Source organism: Notechis scutatus, chromosome 2 (genome assembly GCF_049901735.1).
Source record: "Notechis scutatus isolate UNSWTSFEM ecotype Mainland chromosome 2, rNotScu1.2, whole genome shotgun sequence".
NCBI lineage: Eukaryota > Metazoa > Chordata > Lepidosauria > Squamata > Elapidae > Notechis > Notechis scutatus.
This window is the reverse complement of record NC_142010.1, coordinates 10428590-10446755: the sequence shown is the minus strand read 5'-3', so window position 1 is coordinate 10446755 and position 18166 is coordinate 10428590. Positions and strand designations below refer to the sequence as shown.

The 18166-nt window shown below is 48.7% G+C and overlaps 1 protein-coding gene across 8 annotated transcripts; it reads right to left on the bottom strand.

The window, feature by feature from the left end:
• Positions 1-376: 376 nt before the first annotated feature.
• On the bottom strand, positions 377-18144 carry LOC113430456 (uncharacterized). 8 transcript variants are annotated; one of them, XM_087952873.1, is made up of 5 exons: positions 17841-18144; positions 14863-14972; positions 10554-11242; positions 5034-5151; positions 377-3990 (listed from the first exon to the last, which is right to left on the bottom strand). In XM_087952873.1, exons 3-5 carry the CDS (start codon positions 11235-11237, stop codon positions 998-1000), a joined length of 3795 nt encoding a protein of 1264 aa, XP_087808999.1. In that variant the 5' UTR covers positions 11238-11242; positions 14863-14972; positions 17841-18144; the 3' UTR covers positions 377-997. The 8 variants fall into 8 exon arrangements, with proteins under 8 accessions (XP_087808999.1, XP_087809001.1, XP_087808998.1 ...); XM_087952875.1 differs by having other exon boundaries at positions 14863-14918; positions 17841-17994; XM_087952872.1 differs by having other exon boundaries at positions 17669-17850.
• Positions 18145-18166: the final 22 nt, after the last annotated feature.

Sequence of the window (18166 nt, the reverse complement as noted above, 5' to 3'; positions counted from 1 at the left end):
AGGAGCGCGCGTTTGGTGCACACGTGCGTGAAGGATCACCGAACCAGTTGTTACACCAGTTGAATCACACCACCGCACAGGACCTCCAAATAAAAGAACCCACCCCCTACCCAATTATATAGCTTAGCGTGACCTCTGGTTCTGAACATTATGTTGTGAGTGCCCAGCTAAATGTGGTTTATTCAACAGACCAAGGCTCAAAACAAATCACAGCTTAGGCCAATATGGGTCCAACCCTTGCAACAGCTTCCAGATTTCTTCTCATCTCCCTGGGGGTGTCAAGATTAGGCTTGGGGGTGTTCACAAATGTACTCTGGGACGATGATGTACGGTATCCAAGTCACTGCTAAGGAAGAACAGCAGAAGCCTCATTGGCTCATTCTGTACATTGCGTTTATTAGTAGTTCCCTTCCATAAAACTGAACAAATAACAGATTGTGATCAAGACGATAAAAGTTGAACGATGCAAAAGAATTCCCAACCATTGTATTACTTACATCTCTGAGGACTTTCACACGAGAATCAACACTGCAGTATTTTCGGTGACATGGCACAAATGTATTTCCTTGTTTTTTACATTTATTATTCTTTGTCAATATACTTAAAACCCTGAGTCTGTTCCCTCTTGCCCCACCCAACTCAACTCAACTATCTGCATCTACCAATATACAAGAGCCAACTGATACGACGTTGTGTTCCATAACAAAAGTCAGATGGGCAGCCATGTTGGAATTTCTAAACTGTAAACAAGGGTCCGGGAAGCACAAACCAACGTGGCCCCAGACAGGCAAAATTCAAGGTTTGCTGATATTCTGCCCTCCCCACCCCCCCTTTGGTGGGACCATCGCTTTCATTATGTTACGGCTCAGAGAAGATTCCGGAAGGTTTTCTTCCGTTAAAATTGTCAGGGTTGGCGATCTTTCCTCAGGTTTGCTGCCGAAACACGCAGCACGATTTCTTAATACTGGCTTCCGTATCGATTGGTCCACTTTTGAGATCATGTCGCCACCACTTCCGGAGCATTCAAAGATGGAATGGGGTTCTCTGCTTGGAGTTCTAGGGGACTGCCACATATGTCAGGCTCCGACGCGAGGCATTGGGGTGATTCTGGAGTGGCGAGGAATTCTTTGTCCAGCACTTGCACGGTGAGCTCTGCCAGCCCAGAGTGAGACTTCTCGTGCCTCGTGAGGCTATCTTTGAATACGAAGCTTTTCTCGCAGTGCGAGCAGTGGAACATCTTCTCTTTTTGGTGAGTGAACCAGTGTCTTTTCAAGCTGGCGGATTGTGTGAAATGCTTCCCGCATTCAGTGCAGGTGTAACGCTTCTCCTTGAGGTGGATCCGTTTGTGTTTCTGCAGCAGCTTCAATTTGGGAAATTTTTTCCCGCACTGGAGACAAGGGTAGGTGCTTCCACATTTACTAGGTAGATTTTGAAGCAGGAAGTCCGGTTCTTTTTCCTCACAAGCCTTCGGGGGTTCTTGGAGGGCTGAATTCCATGGGAAATTCTCTTCGCAGTGGCTGGATTTATCTAGTTTTTCTCCTGCGTGGATACTCTGATGCTTTATAAGAGACGACACGGAGTTGAAGGTTTCTCCACACTCCGCGCAGGGGTGATTTTCCGCTTTGACCGCGTCCTCTTTGGGCAGGAAAGAGGCTGCTGGCTTCTGTTTATGGGTCTTCTCCTGGTGGGCTTTAAGAGCCGAATCCCATCTAAAACTCTCTCCGCAATCGGGGCACTGACAGGGCCTCTCCTGCGAATGGGTGCGCTGATGTCTTAAGAGGCGGGATGGCCAATTGAAGTTTTTCCCACACTCGGTGCAGGGATACGATTTCCCCGGGGTGTCTGGTCTTGTTTGGAAAAAAAGCCCGAGTTTCTCTCTCTCGTGGATCTTTCTATGTCGCAGAAGAGCTGAAAACCCCGCAAAGCTCTTTTCGCACTTGGAGCATTTGAAAGCTTTCCCTTCAGCAGGGACCTGCTGGGGTTTGGAATTGCCTTGCCCCTGAGATACGGGTTGCAAAGCGGGGACCGGTTCCTTTTCCTCGCTCTTATGAAAATCCTTACGATGCACCGATAACGAGGACTGCCAGAAGAAACTTTTCCCACAAGTGGTGCACTTATGCTTCCTCTCCCCGGTGTGAGTGCTCTGATGGCTTGAGAGATGGGAAGGTATCCTGAATTCTTTCCCGCACTCCAAACACCCGTACGGTTTTTTCTGCCTGTCCGACTGTCTTGGGAGGAGATGAGCCGCCTTCGTGTCTGCGTGGACCTTCTTTTGGTGCAGGCTAAACGAGGAAGCCCACCTGAAGCTCTCGCCGCATTTTGCACATTTGTACGGTTTCTCTCCGGTGTGGATGCGTCGATGCCGACTCAAGAGATACGAATAGACAAAGCGTTTCCCGCAATCGGAACAGACATAGGATTTCTCTCCCAGAGTGGCTTTTGGGGGCAAAGGGCCTCCTGCTTTCCTGGTCTCATGGATCTTTCGGTGTCTCAGAAGAGAGCGAGCACACATAAAACTCTTCTCACAACTGGTGCACGGGTATGTTTTTTCTCTGGTGTGAGTGCGCTGGTGGTTTATTAGACTCGAGGAACGGTCGAATCTTTTACCGCACTCGAAACATTTGTAGGATCTCCCTTGCCCCAGGGGTAATTTTTGGAGGAGGGGGACCAATCGCTTCCCTCTGTGGACCTTCTTCCGATGCAGATTGAGAGACGAAGGCCACATGAAGGACTCCCCACATTCCGTACATCTGTGGGGCTTCTCACCAGTGTGGACTCGCCAATGTCGCATGAGGTCCGACTGTTGTCTGAATGACTTCCCGCACTCCAAACACTGATTAGGTTTCTCCTGTGAAACGGACACCATTGGCACCAGAGGACTTGGCTTCTGCTTCTTATGGACCTTCAGGTGTCTTACGAAAGCTCCCTGCCACATGAAACTCTCCTCGCATTTCGGGCACTTGTAAGGTTTCTCGCCCGTATGGACCCGTTGGTGCCTTTTTAGGTGGGACAGCCGATCAAAAAACTTCCCGCACTCCGAACAGGTTTTGTCTTTTGTCTCAAGTGCCATTTGTGAAGAGCTTTTTAGTTTTACTGTCTGGTGGAGTTTTTTATGATTTTCCAAGGATTTGAGCTCCGGGAAACTCTTCTCACATTCAGGGCATTTATAGTGTTTCTTTCCAATGAGGGAAGGCTGAAATTTCATGAGATGGGACCCTTGCTTGAAGCTTTTCTTTTGATACAAAAGTGGGATAGATTTGTTCCTCAAATGGATCTTTTTATGCCTGTGATACGATGAAACCCAAATGAAGCTTTTCTCGCACTCAGGACACTTGTAAGTTTTCTGTACAGCAAGGGGCTCTGGATGTTTCTTCTGCTCCAGAGTTTGTTTTTTTCCAGATGTCTCTCCACTCCCTGTCCTGCCATTGGGATTCTGCTCCTGGTGAATTTTTTTATGGACATTTAGGTCCAGTGCACTGTCAAACTGTTTCCCACATTCGCCGCAAATGTTCTGTGTGATTTGGTCTGAGGAAGGAAGAGGCAAACTCTCACCTGGCTGGGTTTGAGAGACACGAGGATAACCTCGATCGGTATTGTGGGTTCTTTGATGTCTTTTCAGGGCTGTCTTATCGTAGAAACTTTTGTCGCACTGGAAACATCTGTATGCTTTTTCTCCCGTGTGGATCCTTTCGTGCCGGGTAAGGGCTGAGTTTCGTGAGAAGCTTTTCCCACACACCAAGCACTGTTTTCTTTTCTCCTTCTGCGTGTCTGAACAGAAGACAATGATTTCTGCTTTCATACCATCCTCGTCACTGATGACAAACGGAGTCCCCTCCATGCGGTAGACTCCCTGCTGTCCTCCAAGATTCTCTTCTGGATCACAAAAAGGTAGAGCAACGCTGTTCGCTCTCTCCGGAGGCACCCCGTGTTGCTCTGTTTGCTTCGTCCTTCCCTGCAGGTGATTTTCACTCTCGTGCAGCTTCCAAAGATCTGCAGAAACGACAAAACGCATCTCCAGTGAGAGAGTACTCAAGGCCCACGAGAATATGCTTAAACAGAACTAATGACATCCGACTGCGAAGAAACTACTTCCCGGATGTCCCAAAGCTGCTTTTTTAAAAGAGGCAACTGGACTTTCTGGTTTTTCAGATCCATCCACTTCCTGGATGTTGTGCGCCTAGAATGATAAGACAGCCTTTACCAGTTGGTATCAAGAAAGGAAAAGGTGTCATCACTGAGTAACAGACTTGGAAGGGATCTTGGAGGTCTTCTAGTCCAGCCCCCTGGTCAAGCAAGAAACCGTATACCATTTTAGACAAATGGTTGTCCAGTCTCTTCTTAAAAACCTCCAGTGTTAAAGAGAATTCACAACTTCTGGAGGCAAGTTGTTCCAACGATTAATGGTTCTCAACTGTCAGGAAATTCCTCCTTAGTTCTAAGTTGCTTCTCCCCTTGATTAGTTTCCACCCTTGGCTTCTTGTCCTGCCCTCAGGTGCTTTGGAGAATAGCTTGACTCCCTTTTCTTTGTGGCAGCCCCTCAGATATTGGAAGACTGCTATCATGTCTCCCCTAGTCCTTCTTTTCATTAGACCAGACATACCCAGTTCCTGCAACCGTTCTTCATCTATTTTAGCCTCCAGTCCCCTAATCACCTTTGTTGCTCTTCTCCACACTCTCTCTCTTATGCTTTACCGCTCTTCTCTACGCTACAGTTAGGTAGTTCTCACTTAATGACCAGTTACTCCAAACTTATAATGGGCCATCAGTTATGAAAAGTCTGGTTGGGGAATTCTGGGAGGTGAAGTCGACGTACCTTAAAGTGGCCGGGATCAAGAAACACCTGCTTTACGACAAGGAAGGAGGCCCAGGATGAGCACAAAAACATATCTTATTTTTTTACTTTGGAGCAGAAGGACAAAGGTGCATCTTAAAAGATGCCTTGGCTGGGAAATGCCGCCCCTGGAGTCTCACCGCCTGGATTGGACAGCCTGCCACAAAAGGCTTTCAATGAAAACAAACGCCTCAAATCTTACCGGCATCATCTTCTTCCACTTTCAGCTCCCTGGAAAACTGTAGTTTCTGCCCGGCGTCCGACGGCCCTCTCTCCAGGGGCTGCGTATTTTCAGGCCTAAGACCAAGCTCCTCTTCCCACTACAGGAATAACCAACCGGATGTGAGAGATCGCAAGAAAGAGCAGCGCTAATAGCAACGGCGCTTCAAAGACTCAATACGCCGCTTCACAGTGCTTTACAGCCCTCTCTAAGCAGCTAATAAGAGTCGGCTTATTGCCCTCGACAAATCTGGAGTCCTCATTTTATGGACCTCAGAAAGATGGAAGGCTGAGTCCACCTTGAGCTCTTGTAAGGATCGAACCTCCAGGCTGTGGGCAGAGTCAGCCTGAAATACTGCAGTTTAACCACTGGGCCACCAGGGGAGACAACTCTGGGGAGCATTTGCTTAATGACCTAATAGCGGGCAGGATTTTGGTGACTAAGCAAGGCATCACTAGCATGGCAAACGTCATGTGACCGTGCCGCTTAGTGATGCAGCTTTGTTAGTCCTGGTTATGGTTGATAGGCCAGGACTGTGCTGTCGTTAGGAGAGGACTCCATGCTTCTCCCTACCCTGCCCACTCGGCCGAGGCAGCTGCCAATTGCTGACGTGTGGGGACTTATGTACAGGAAATCCTCGACGTACGGCCGCAGTTGAGCCCAAAATTTGTGTCACTAAGCGTGACATTTGCTCAGTGGACTCTGCCCCATTTTACGACTTTTCTTCCCACAGCTGTTGAGCGAATCGCTGCAGTTGTTAAGTTAGTACAGGGCTCTTCAAACTTGACCGCTTTAAGCCTTGTGGACTTCAACTCCCAGAATTCCTCCTCCAGTCACGTTAGCTCAGTGATTCTGGGAGTTGAAGTCCACAAGGCTTAAACTTGCCAAGCGTCGGGCTCAGAGTTCGCTACGGAGCCCGTCAGCTCCGAACACACCTCACAGCAAGTCAGCTGGCAGTGGAGAATATCACCTTAGCTCTGCTGACCCCGGAACTGTATTGCTACTTGTGTGCTAGCTGATGGTGTTGAAGGTTGCTTTAGAATGACTCAGCAGAGCTGGGACCTACAGGATGGATTCTGAAGCAACTGCGGGCTGCAGGATGGATTCTGAAACAACTGCGGGCTGCAGGATGGATTCTGAAACAACTGCGGGCTGCAGGATGGATTCTGAAGCAACTATGGGCTGCAGGATGGATTCTGAAACAACTATGGGCTGCAGGATGGATTCTGAAACAACTGCGGGCTGCAGGATGGATTCTGAAACAACTGCGGGCTGCAGGATGGATTCTGAAGCAACTGCAGGCTGAAGGATGGATTCTGAAGCAACTATGGGCTGCAGGATGGATTCTGAAGCAACTATGGGCTGCAGGATGGATTCTGAAACAACTGCAGGCTGCAGGATGGATTCTGAAACAACTGCGGGCTGCAGGATGGATTCTGAAGCAACTATGGGCTGAGGATGGATTCTGGAAGCAACTGCAGGCTGAAGGATGGATTCTGAAACAACTATGGGCAGCAGGATGGATTCTGAAGCAACTGCAGGCTGAAGGATGGATTCTGAAGCAACTATGGGCTGCAGGATGGATTCTGAAGCAACTATGGGCTGCAGGATGGATTCTGAAGCAACTATGGGCTGAAGGATGGATTCTGAAGCAACTATGGGCTGCAGGATGGATTCTGAAGCAACTATGGGCTGCAGGATGGATTTTGAAGCAACTATGGGCTGCAGGATGGATTCTGAAGCAACTATGGGCTGCAGGATGGATTCTGAAGCAACTGCGGGCTGCAGGATGGATTCTGAAGCAACTATGGGCTGCAGGATGGATTTTGAAGCAACTATGGGCTGCAGGATGGATTCTGAAGCAACTATGGGCTGCAGGATGGATTCTGAAGCAACTGCGGGCTGCAGGATGGATTCTGAAGCAACTATGGGCTGCAGGATGGATTTTGAAGCAACTATGGGCTGCAGGATGGATTCTGAAGCAACTGCGGGCTGCAGGATGGATTCTGAAGCAACTATGGGCTGCAGGATGGATTCTGAAGCAACTGCAGGCTGAAGGATGGATTCTGAAACAACTATGGGCTGCAGGATGGATTCTGAAACAACTATGGGCTGAAGGATGGATTCTGAAGCAACTATGGGCTGAAGGATGGATTCTGAAGCAACTATGGGCTGCAGGATGGATTCTGAAGCAACTGCGGGCTGCAGGATGGATTCTGAAGCAACTGCAGGCTGAAGGATGGATTCTGAAACAACTATGGGCTGCAGGATGGATTCTGAAGCAACTATGGGCTGCAGGATGGATTCTGAAACAACTATGGGCTGCAGGATGGATTCTGAAGCAACTATGGGCTGCAGGATGGATTCTGAAGCAACTATGGGCTGCAGGATGGATTCTGAAGCAACTATGGGCTGCAGGATGGATTCTGAAGCAACTATGGGCTGCAGGATGGATTCTGCAACATGGGCTGCAGGATGGATTCTGAACAATGCGGGCTGCAGGATGGATTCTGAAGCAACTGCAGGCTGAAGGATGGATTCTGAAGCAACTATGGGCTGAAGGATGGATTCTGAAGCAACTGCGGGCTGCAGGATGGATTCTGAAGCAACTGCGGGCTGCAGGATGGATTCTGAAGCAACGGGCTGCAGGATGGATTCTGAAGCAACTTGGGCTGCAGGATGGATTCTGAAGCAACTGGGCTGCAGGATGGATTCTGAAGCGGGCTGCAGGATGGATTCTGAAGCAACTGCGGGCTGCAGGATGGATTCTGAAGCAACTGCGGGCTGCAGGATGGATTCTGAAGCAACTGTGGGCTGCAGGATGGATTCTGAAACAACTGCGGGGCTGGAAATGGCTTTTTTCGTGTATTGTTGTGGTGGATATTGTTAGAGGGGGTTGGGGCACATATAGGTGGTAATTAAGCATTGACTTAAGACATGGTGAAGGTGGCACCAGGTGGGGATCAGCTAGTGAGGGTCGGAATAGGTTAGGGATGTAGACATGTTATAGGGTTAATAGCATTTAGGGATAATGGGTTAGGCGTGGCCAGGACTAGAACTGAGTATAGGCCTGGGTGTGGTGGGGTGTGTCTCAAGATAATGATGATAAAAGGAAAGGGAGCAAACTCAAACCCAGCGCTAACCTTGGCTGGCTTTTAGCCATTCTTGCCTGATTAGAATATTTGTTGTTTGCTGAATAAACCATCATTGTCCTAAAGAGGAGCTGGAGTTTGGATTCATTTAAAGACAAATCTTCAATACTCAAGGACTGGCTTGAAGGTTTGAAGGCCCTTGAGTTAGTAGGATGGTTGTTAAAGGAATTTGGCTTCCCCTCTGGCTTTGCTTGTCAGAAGGTCGCAAAAGGGGATGACGTGACCCCGGAACGCTATGACCGTCATAAAGATGAACCGGTTGTCAGGCCTCTGAATGTAAATTACGTGCACAGGTACTCCTCGAATTACAACAGTTCGTTTAGTGACCGTCCGAAGTTACAACGGCCCTAAGACCATTTTCCCACACTTATGACCTTTGCAGCATTCCCCAGGGTCACGTGATTTACCTTCGGATGCTTTGACAACTGACTCGTGTTTATGACGGTTTGCAGCGTCCCGGGGGGGGGTCCCGCAATTCCCCCTTTGCGACTTTCTGAGAAGCAAAGTCAAAGGCGAAGCCCGATTCACTTCACAGCCGTGTTACTTACTTTAACAACTGCCGTGATTCACTTAAGAAACGGGGCAAGAAAGTCGTAAAAATGGAGCAAAACTCAACTTTAATTCTCACTTAGCAACAGAAATCTTCGGCTCAACTGTGGTTGTACGTCAAGGATTATTGTAGCTACCGTGTTTCTCCCAAAAAGAAGGCTGGGTCTTATTTTCTTTTGCCCCCCCAAAAAAACCTGGCTAGGCCTGTTGTGCTTTGCTGGCAGCAGGTACGGACAGCTGAAGTCTCGGAGAGCGAGGACTTGGACGAGGGGCGTTCGTGTGATGCAGGGATGGGGCCAGGACCGTCAGGGAGTGGAATGCTGCCTTCGGAGATGGTGGAGGCTGGCAGCAGTGATGAAGAGGTTCCCGAGGAGCCTGTGCCCAGTGCGTGTGTCCGCAGGGCTGCTCGAATAAAAGAGCAGCAGCTGCAGCAGCACGGGCAACTCTGGAGTAAGGCTGTAAGATAATGGCCCCTCCCTCAAGAGATAAAAAGCCAGCTGAGAAACCGGAGTTCTTTGCAGGAAGCAAAGAAGTTTTTGCACTCAAGCCTTGTGGACGTTCGGATTATCTTGGCTGGTGTTTGGAGACTCTTTGTGTTTGGAATATTTCTTGGCAACTTTATCTAGTGTTCTTGGCAGCCTTGCACAACCTTGGCAAGGCTCGTTCTTATCAGAGACAATTAGTTGGAAACAGCCTTTTAACCGTGAAGGAACGGAATTTGTAAAGAATCGTTAAAAGGTTTTGCTCTTACCTCTGTTTCGTGTTTGTTTCCTTGGAACAAGCTTTGGGACAGAACAAGGCCTTCTTTCTGAAGGGTTCTAATTATTAACTTACCTCGTGGCGGCGGCACTGACAGCCCTGCCCAGCAGGAGTCTGCTGCTGGCCCACTACTTCTGCAGCCACTTGCGGCCACTCGCACGCACTACCCCAGCCTCCGTTTTGCCTTTCGATGCCTGCCAGAAGGCATCTGAAGGCGAAACGGAGGCTGAGGGCAATGCGTGCGAGTGGCAGCAAGCGGCCACGGAAGGCGGCGAGGCAGGTGTCAGGGTGTGCAAGTCCTGGTAAGTAAGGCAACTCCACCACCACCCCATCCCCAACCTTATTTTTTACCCGTGTGCCTCACCCTACCCCCTGCACCCTGGAGTGGGGGGGTTCTTAATTAGAGCTAATTTTGTGGGTGGAGCTTAAATCTGATCGCGTGAGCTCAAAAACACGACAGGTCTCCTTTTCAAAACGGGTCATCTTTTTGGAGAAACACGGTATGAGGGAGAAAGAGACGGTTCTGAATCCCGATGATTTCGCTAGATTTTTGTCAGTAGGTTCCAAACCGAGGCTCCAAAATGGGGCTGTTTTGTTCTGAGTTCAGGGCTTTCTGTGTTTTGTTTGGGGCTCCGCCTTGTCGTTTCCTGTCCGATTACAGTCAAGAAAATCACAAGCCGTTCTGGGCTGGCAAGCTCCCTTGCGCCCGCAGACAGCTACAAAGCTCCCTGGGGTTTGCAAATGTCTTGTCGACAATTCGTCCCCTCGTTCGCAAGGATTGCCAAACCCATGATGGACTTCCTAAAGAATGGGAGTCCAGGAATGAAACCGCACCTGGGACAAACCCCTACGGTGGGACCTAGCCTGTCAAAAGGCATTTGAAACACGGAAAGAACTGTTTGCAAAAGACACACCAGTGCTGAAGCATCCTTGACCCCGAAAACTTTTGTCGTTCAAAGCGGATGCCAGTGACGTGGCAGCAGTGGGAGCGGTGTTACTCCAAAGTAAAACAAAGAAAAGAAAAAGAGTTCCACACACATACCTCTTGTTCCGTTATCCCCGGCACCCTCTGCCTGAGCAAGAAATCCTCGGCCAGAGATATGACTTGAGCGCTGCTCTCCGCGTTATGTCTCTTGACCCAGCTCTGCATCTCCGGCGGGAGGATGGCCAGGAACTGCTCCAGAATCAGCATTTCCAGAATCTGTTCCTTTGAATGCCTCTCCACTTTCAGCCACTGATGGCAAAGGCTCTGCAACTGATCGTACACCTGCCTCGGCCCTTCGGCCTCTTGGTAGCAGAAACACCGGAAGTGCTGCCGTTGCTTCTCCCGGCTCATCGCATCGGCATGCAAGATGGCCGCCTTCATTTTCCCATAATCCTCTCTCTCCCCTGCCTCCAGGCTGCTGTAGGCTTGCTCGGCATCCCCTCCCAAGGTGGGCCGGAGACGGGCCGCCCATTCTTCCTTGGGCCACTGGAAAGCTCTGGCGACTTGCTCAAAGGAGGCTAGGAAGATGTGAGCATCCTCCCACGGGGAAGGCTCCGGAAGGGTCTGGGGGACTTCCACTGTGGTCAGGAACTCCTGCCACTGAGTCTCCCAGATTTCACCCAAATCCTCTTGATTTTCCACCTTCACTTCCTGCTGAGTACTTGTGCTTCTGGAGAAGAGCACGGGTGTTAGGGGGGGCTGGCTCTCTCCTCCGGGGTCCTGTTCTTGTCCCAGCATCATGGTGCCTATGAACGCAAACACAAGCTTGTCAATTCCACCCCTTAAAGGACAGGTGGTCCTCAGCTTAGGACCACAATCGAGCCCGCCGTTTAAGTTGCTAAGCGAGACATTGGTCAAGAGCCGTGATGGTGCAGTGGTTAGAATGCAGTACTGCCGGCTACTTCCGCTGACTGCCGGCTGCCAGCAGTTTGGCAGTTCAAATATCATCAGGACTCAAGGTTGACTCAGCCTTCCATCCTTCTGAGGTGGGTAAAATGAGGGCCCAGACCGTTGGGGGCAATACACTGACTCTGTAAATGGCTTACACAGGGCTGTAAAGCACCGGGAAGCGGTATATAAGTCTAAGCGCTATTGTTATTTGGGTACTTGGCTCACATTTACAAAGGTTGCAGCATCCCAAGGATATATGATCACCATTTGGGACCTACAGTGTTTCCCCATAAATAAGACCTATCCCAAAAATAAGCCTTAGCTTGATTTTTTACATGTGCGCTCAATATAAGCCCTATGTCCAAAATAAACCTTGGTTAATACCCTGCCCACTCCGCTGCATCTCGTTCCACAGGGTGGGGTGAGGCATACAGATGAAAATTAAGCTAGTGTGGAGGTTGGGGGGGAAATATCCCATGTGCCCTGCACCCACCTACCTTAGAACAGTTGCAGCCAGGCCTCCCATAACCTGACACCTGCCTGACCTTGCCGGCCCACTTCTGCGGCCGCTTGCCGCATTTCTCCCGGCCTCCATTTCACCACTAGAGGCCTTCAAGAAAGGCCCCTGCAGCTGAGAAACAAGCTCTGGATTGATGCGCATGGTGCCCCGGCCTCAGTTTCCTCAGAGGCCTCGCCTGATGGCTTCTGATGGCGAATCGGAGGCTGGGGGATGCCACGCGCATTAATCCGGAGCTCGTTTCTCAGCTGCAGAGGCCTTTCCTGAAGGCCTCTGGCAATGGAACAGAGGCCGGGGACGCTGCGCCTAAGCGGCAGCAAGCAGTCACAGAAGAAGTGGATCGGCAGAGGCCACACAGACCTGCTGGGCGGGGTTGTTGGTGCTGCCGCCATGAGGTGAAACAATGGGAGACAACCCCTGACACTAAGACCGAAAGCCTCTTTTGGAAATAAAAAGAAAAAAAAAAGACTGGGTCTTATTTTGGGGGTAGTTTGGAGGTATACATGTACATGGCGAGAAAAACAAATCTTGCGAGTTTACCAGACGGAGGGTCCAGGGAACAAAACTGTTCCAGAATCTGGTAGTCTTACTAGAAATACTTCAAAAACCTCCTCTTGGGGAGAGCAACAGAAACAGACGGTGAAGTGGGTGTGAGCTCTAAGCTCATGTAGTGCTTATAAGCAGGAAGTGAGCTTCCTATAATCTTCTCGGCTGTCCTTTACCACTCTCTGTAGAGACTTTCTGTCGGAGGCACGGCTACCACCAAACCAAAGTGATGCAGTTTGTTAAAATGCTCTCAACCATGCCTCTGTAAAGTGGCCAGGGCAGAAGGACAGAGATGTACTCTCATCCGATGCAGGAAAACACAATCAGTTATGACGGCACTGAAAAAAATATTTTTCACACTTACGGCCATTGCATACTCCCCATGGTTACTTGATCAAAATTCAGATGCTTAGCAACTGGTTCATATTTATGACAGTTGCAGTGTCCTGGACTCCTTTTGTGACCTCCTGTCCAGCAAAATTAATGGAGAAGACAGGTTCACTGAACAACCGGGTGACTAATTTAACAACTGCCACGATTCACTTAACAGCTCTAGCAAGAAAGGTCATAAAATGGGGCAAAACTCACTTAACAAATGTCTTGCTTAGCAACAGATACCTTGGGCTGAATTGTGGTTGTACGTTAAGGACTACCTATACAACCATACAGCAATTTGATGCACAGAAAGTGATTTAACTTCCATCCATTCCAGCCAGCAAGCCTTGTAACCTGAAACAATAAGGGACTAGGTAACCCATAAGCCTTATACCACCCCCACGGGGCCTCCAGTACCGGATTTCAGTAGTATAGTGATCCAATTTCAATGCTACAATTTTCTTCCTGAAATAACGGACACTAGAAATATTGATTGTGGTACTTATTATCATTTTTTTTCCTCACATTTTACTGTAAATCAGCAAAAATACATTTAACATAGTCCTGAACTTACAGCTGGTCACGATAACTATTCAAGAGTTGTTCAGAATATTGCAGAGTAAATTCAGTGCCAGAAAAGTAAACACAGATGGCTGAGGCTTCATTTAACTTCTTTATAAATTGTAAATTTTACAATACCAGTTGTAGATTTCTCCAACATGGAGCAAACTCAAACAGAAGCAGGCATATTACAGGTTCAGAGCAGAACAGCAACTCAGGAGCTCAGAAACAGACTTCAGTTTCATTTTAGTTCAGCAGGCAAGCAAGACACACAGCAGACGAGAGAAGCAGTTTCATTTCAATAGACAAACTCAGAGCTTAATATAGCTTCAGAGCTGCAGAGCTTAATACAGAGCCACGCCTAGGCTCGTTCTAGTTTCAGTTTCCAAAGAGACCTCATTAGCGGACTTAGTTGCTATACTTATTCATTGGCTGACCTTGTTACCAAGCTCAATTCCAGTTCATGAATATATTCTTGACAAGAGTTACGACAGACCTTCACAGGGCTACTTATGACTTGGTTTTGGGGTTACAAGGGCCACACACAAACACCCATACTTGTGTGATCGCAGTTTTGGCACTTGGCAACTGGCTCACCTTTGCAACTGCTTGCCACGTCTGGTGGTCTCTTGTCCACAATTTGCAATTTATGACTGCAACAACTTTTGACTTTAATCTTGGGCTCTGTTAAAGTCATAAGTTGTCAGGGTAATGAAGACTTAATAGCTGACCAGCTGCTGTAATGTTGTAATACTGTAATGATGATGCAATGGTAGCAATGAGTCAGCAGGGTTATTTGACTGCTACCACTTTAAGAGGCTGTAATATGAGAGACACCCTGTGAGGGTGTATCTCTCTCCATGTGTGCTTACATAGTGTAGCTGATTATCGATTGCTGTTTGTTCAAGGCCTGTATTAAAGTACTTGCATGTGTACATGCTTTTGTAGGGATAAAGCCACTATATGTAAATACAAACCTGTGTGCTGTATTTGCTCTTGGGTTGTCTCACCTAGTCACACTGTGTACACTCTGACATGTCGAGAACTGCCTGCAAGGGAGTCCGGAAGCATATAGGTTCCTTTCTGCAGGGTTTTAAGGATGGGCGGGGGAAACCTTTCAAAGGTTTATTTACTTATATCCCGCCTTTTATTATTTTTTACGAATAACTCAAGGTGGCAAACGTATCCAACACAACTTCCTCCTTATATTTTCTCCACAAACAACTATCCTGTGAGGTGGCATAAGGCTGAGAGAGTTACTAACCAAAAGTCACCCAGCTGGCTTTCCAATACTTCCAATAGTCCAAAATTAGCGCCTAAAACTAAAATTAAAAAAAACAAAAACAGCCTGTTTTATAGTATCTACAACTTGACTCATAAGTTGCCACCAGAATGTGAATGTTAATATTCTAGAAACAAAAACATAGATTTGACCTTGCTAAACTTTTGGGAAAGTTTTTTTTCTTCTCCTCTTACCTTTATTCTCAACTCCTGCTTACACCTTGGCTCCGTTTATAGGCTTAACCTCGCAGCTTTGAGAAGACACACAAGACAAGTGGAATGTTAAAAAATATTGGCTGGTTTGACTAAAGAAAAGAAACGAAAAGAAACAAGAGAGCGGAGAAGGTACGAAAGACGTAAGCAAGCACTCCTCCCCCATAAAATAATAAACTGCCTATTTATAATCAGAATGAGATAATAACTGGAAGGTAGGCTATCAAAAAGGGGGACTGGGTCAGAAGTGGTATTCAGCTGGTTCGGACCATTTCAGGTATACCGGTAGTGAAAATTTTGACTGATTCGGAGAACTGGCAAATAACACCTCTGGCAGGCCTGCCCACCCACACACCCTCTGCTCTCACCTCTCCTATATTCTGTCAGCTGATTCGCATGGCTGAACGCTACAGTTGAACTAAAAACCAGCACAGCTCCCATGCTTGAAAACAGTCTTGATACAGAGCTGTGATGGTGAACTTTGTTGTTGTGGTGTGCCGAAAGTGCATGTGCTGGCACCCACACTGCAATGTGCCCTGCCCCCTGCGCATGCACATGAAACCCCCCCCCTCACTTGCACTGCGCATGCATGCACCTCCCAGCTGATTTTCGGCCGTTTGAGGCCTTTTTCGGCCTCCCAGAAGCTCGAGGGTAGCCTCTGCAGCCTTTGGAGGCCAAAAAATGGGTCCGTTTCGTCACTTCTGGTATTTCCAGAAGTGATGAAACAATGTGAAGGATATTAGAGAAAATTTATAGAATTCATAAATGTAATGATATGATATGAAATGAATATGTAACTTTAAATATTGTATAAAGAATCTGTATTAAGAAGAGAATATTTGAAGAAAAAAATGGAAAAATTAAGATATGAATAGAAAATACAAGAAGAAAAATACGATACGAAACTGAATATGACAAAACCGGAAGTATCAGAAGTGACAAAACAGGCCTGTTTTTCCGGCCTCCAAAGGCTGCAGAGGCTTCCCTCGAGCCTCTGGGAAGCCAAAAAAGGCCTCAAACGGGCTGAAAACCAGCTGGGAGGCGCGCGCATGCGCAGTGCAGGTAACTTTGGCTGGGGCTCGTGTGCCCGCACAAATGGGTCTGCGTGCCGCCTGTGGTGCGGCGCGCATCTTTCCACATGCACGTGCGACTCCCTCCTCGTGCGCCGCGCATCTGCACATGCATGCACAATTCCCCCATGCGCGCCGTGCATCTTTGTGCCTGCGTACATGACTCCCCTGCACACCACAGATCTTCATGCATGCGCACGACTCCCTCCTCGCACGCCACACATCTGAGTATGCGCGCACGATTTTCCCCGCGTGCCACTCATCTTTGCACATACACGCACGACTCCCTCCTTGTGATTTCTTCCGCGCATCCCCCTCCGCCCCTGCACATGCACGCCGGATACCCTGTTTCCACTGATTCAGCTGTCGGGCACTGCCACGCACACACAGTGGGCAGGGGTGGGATTCTACCAGTTTGCACCTATTCGCTAGAACCGGCTGTTAACATTCTAAGCAGTTCGGAGAACCGGTTGTTAGAAGAAATTACTGGGCTAATCCTGTAAGGAAGGCAGGAAGGAAACGTTCTGGTGTTGCTTACAGAAACTGCCTCTCCGTTAACCCTTTTTACATTCTTGGGCAGGACTAGACTTCCTATCTCTGGAGGTTTTTTTTTCCTCCTTTGCTTGGTACTTTGCTTGTGTGGAGTGACCATTCAAAGTTACAATGGCACTGAAAAAAGTGACTTATGACCATTTTTCACACTTACGACTGTTGCAGCATCCCCACAGTCGTGAGAGGCCAGGCGAGGAGATGCGTGCCTCGATGTGAGTGATGTTGAGTTGGCCACGCCCAGCCAGTTACATGACCACCAAGCCATGCCTATCAACTAAGCCGCGCCCACAGAACCGGCTGTTAAAAAATTTGAATCCCACCCATGGCAGTGGGGCTCTTCCAGGCAACCTCTCGCCTGCCTGGTGGGGGAGGGCATGGAGGGGGGAGAGGGGAAATGTCCCTACGTGCCACTTTCGCCACGCGTGGCATAGGTTTCGCCAACACAGCCCTACACCGTTTCAGACAAATGGTTGTCCAATCTCTTCTTAACAACTTAAAAGATCCAAAACAGTGTTGGAGCAACAGTTCAACCATTTCCGGAGGCAAAGTTGTTTCCACCCATTCATTGTTCTAAAACTGTCAGGAAATTTGTTTTTTTTTTAATTGCTAGGTTGGTTTTCTCCTTGATTGGTTTCTTGTCCTGCCTTTGGGAGAACAGCTCGACTCCCCTCTTCTTCCAACGTTTAAGAGATTTATTGAGGAAGGCGGATCTAATTGAATCCGGACGGATTCCGCCCTCCCCGACACCTCCCGCCCGCTGCTTCTGCTTTGTTTCTAACCTCTCCTGGCAAGTCTCTCTCTAGGCAAGTCAAAAGTTCATACTTAATAATAAACAGATTTTTCCTGCACACCTTAACTACTACATCAACCGGGAGAGCAGGCACCGAGGGTCCCTCGGGAAAAAAAAAAGGGGGGGGTCTCCTGCGGGCCCTTTCCCAGCTAAGGGAGCAAATCCTGGGGGATCTTTTGGGATCCAGCCGCTTGATTGCTCTGCAAAAAAATCCACCCCCACCCCCGAAGGAGAGATGGTAGGTGGGGGAGGTGAGAAACCCCACCCCACCCTCTTTTTTTTTTTTTTTAATCTGCAGCCCGCGGCTGTTTGCTGCACGCGCCTCTTTTCTCTCGGCCAGACCTTGAGCCTGCGCCCTCCTTTCTCCGCCACTCACCCTTTTTCGCACCGCCGCTTCCCCGCTTCGGAGCACGAGGGAGCCCGGAGGAGCTTCCAACCCACCGCGCGGGTGTGGGTGGGGGGAAATTCCCCGTTAAAGAACCCAGGGCGGAAGTCCACCACTTGGGAAGCCCCCCCCAACACACACAACACACACACACGCTCCTCACCCTCAACTCTATGGTCTCCGGCGGGAGCCCCCTCTAGGATGCTGCAGCTCTGTCGATTCTATCATAAGAGCGCTGCAAAGCGAGCCGGGGTCTCTCTGGACAAGCAGAAATACATATATTTTTTTTTCCCTTAGGAGCAAAGGAGGACAAAAGGCCTCTCCGAACCCCCAAAAAAACCTTCCCCCAAAAAAAGAGACGACCAGAAAGATCTAACCGGCAGTGGGCTAGACGGGACCTGTCTCCTTTTTTGCCTTAAAAAAAAAAAACCGATTGCAAAGGATGTAAACGTTGCAGTCGGCTTCCTAGACTGGCTCCTCCCCCCGGAA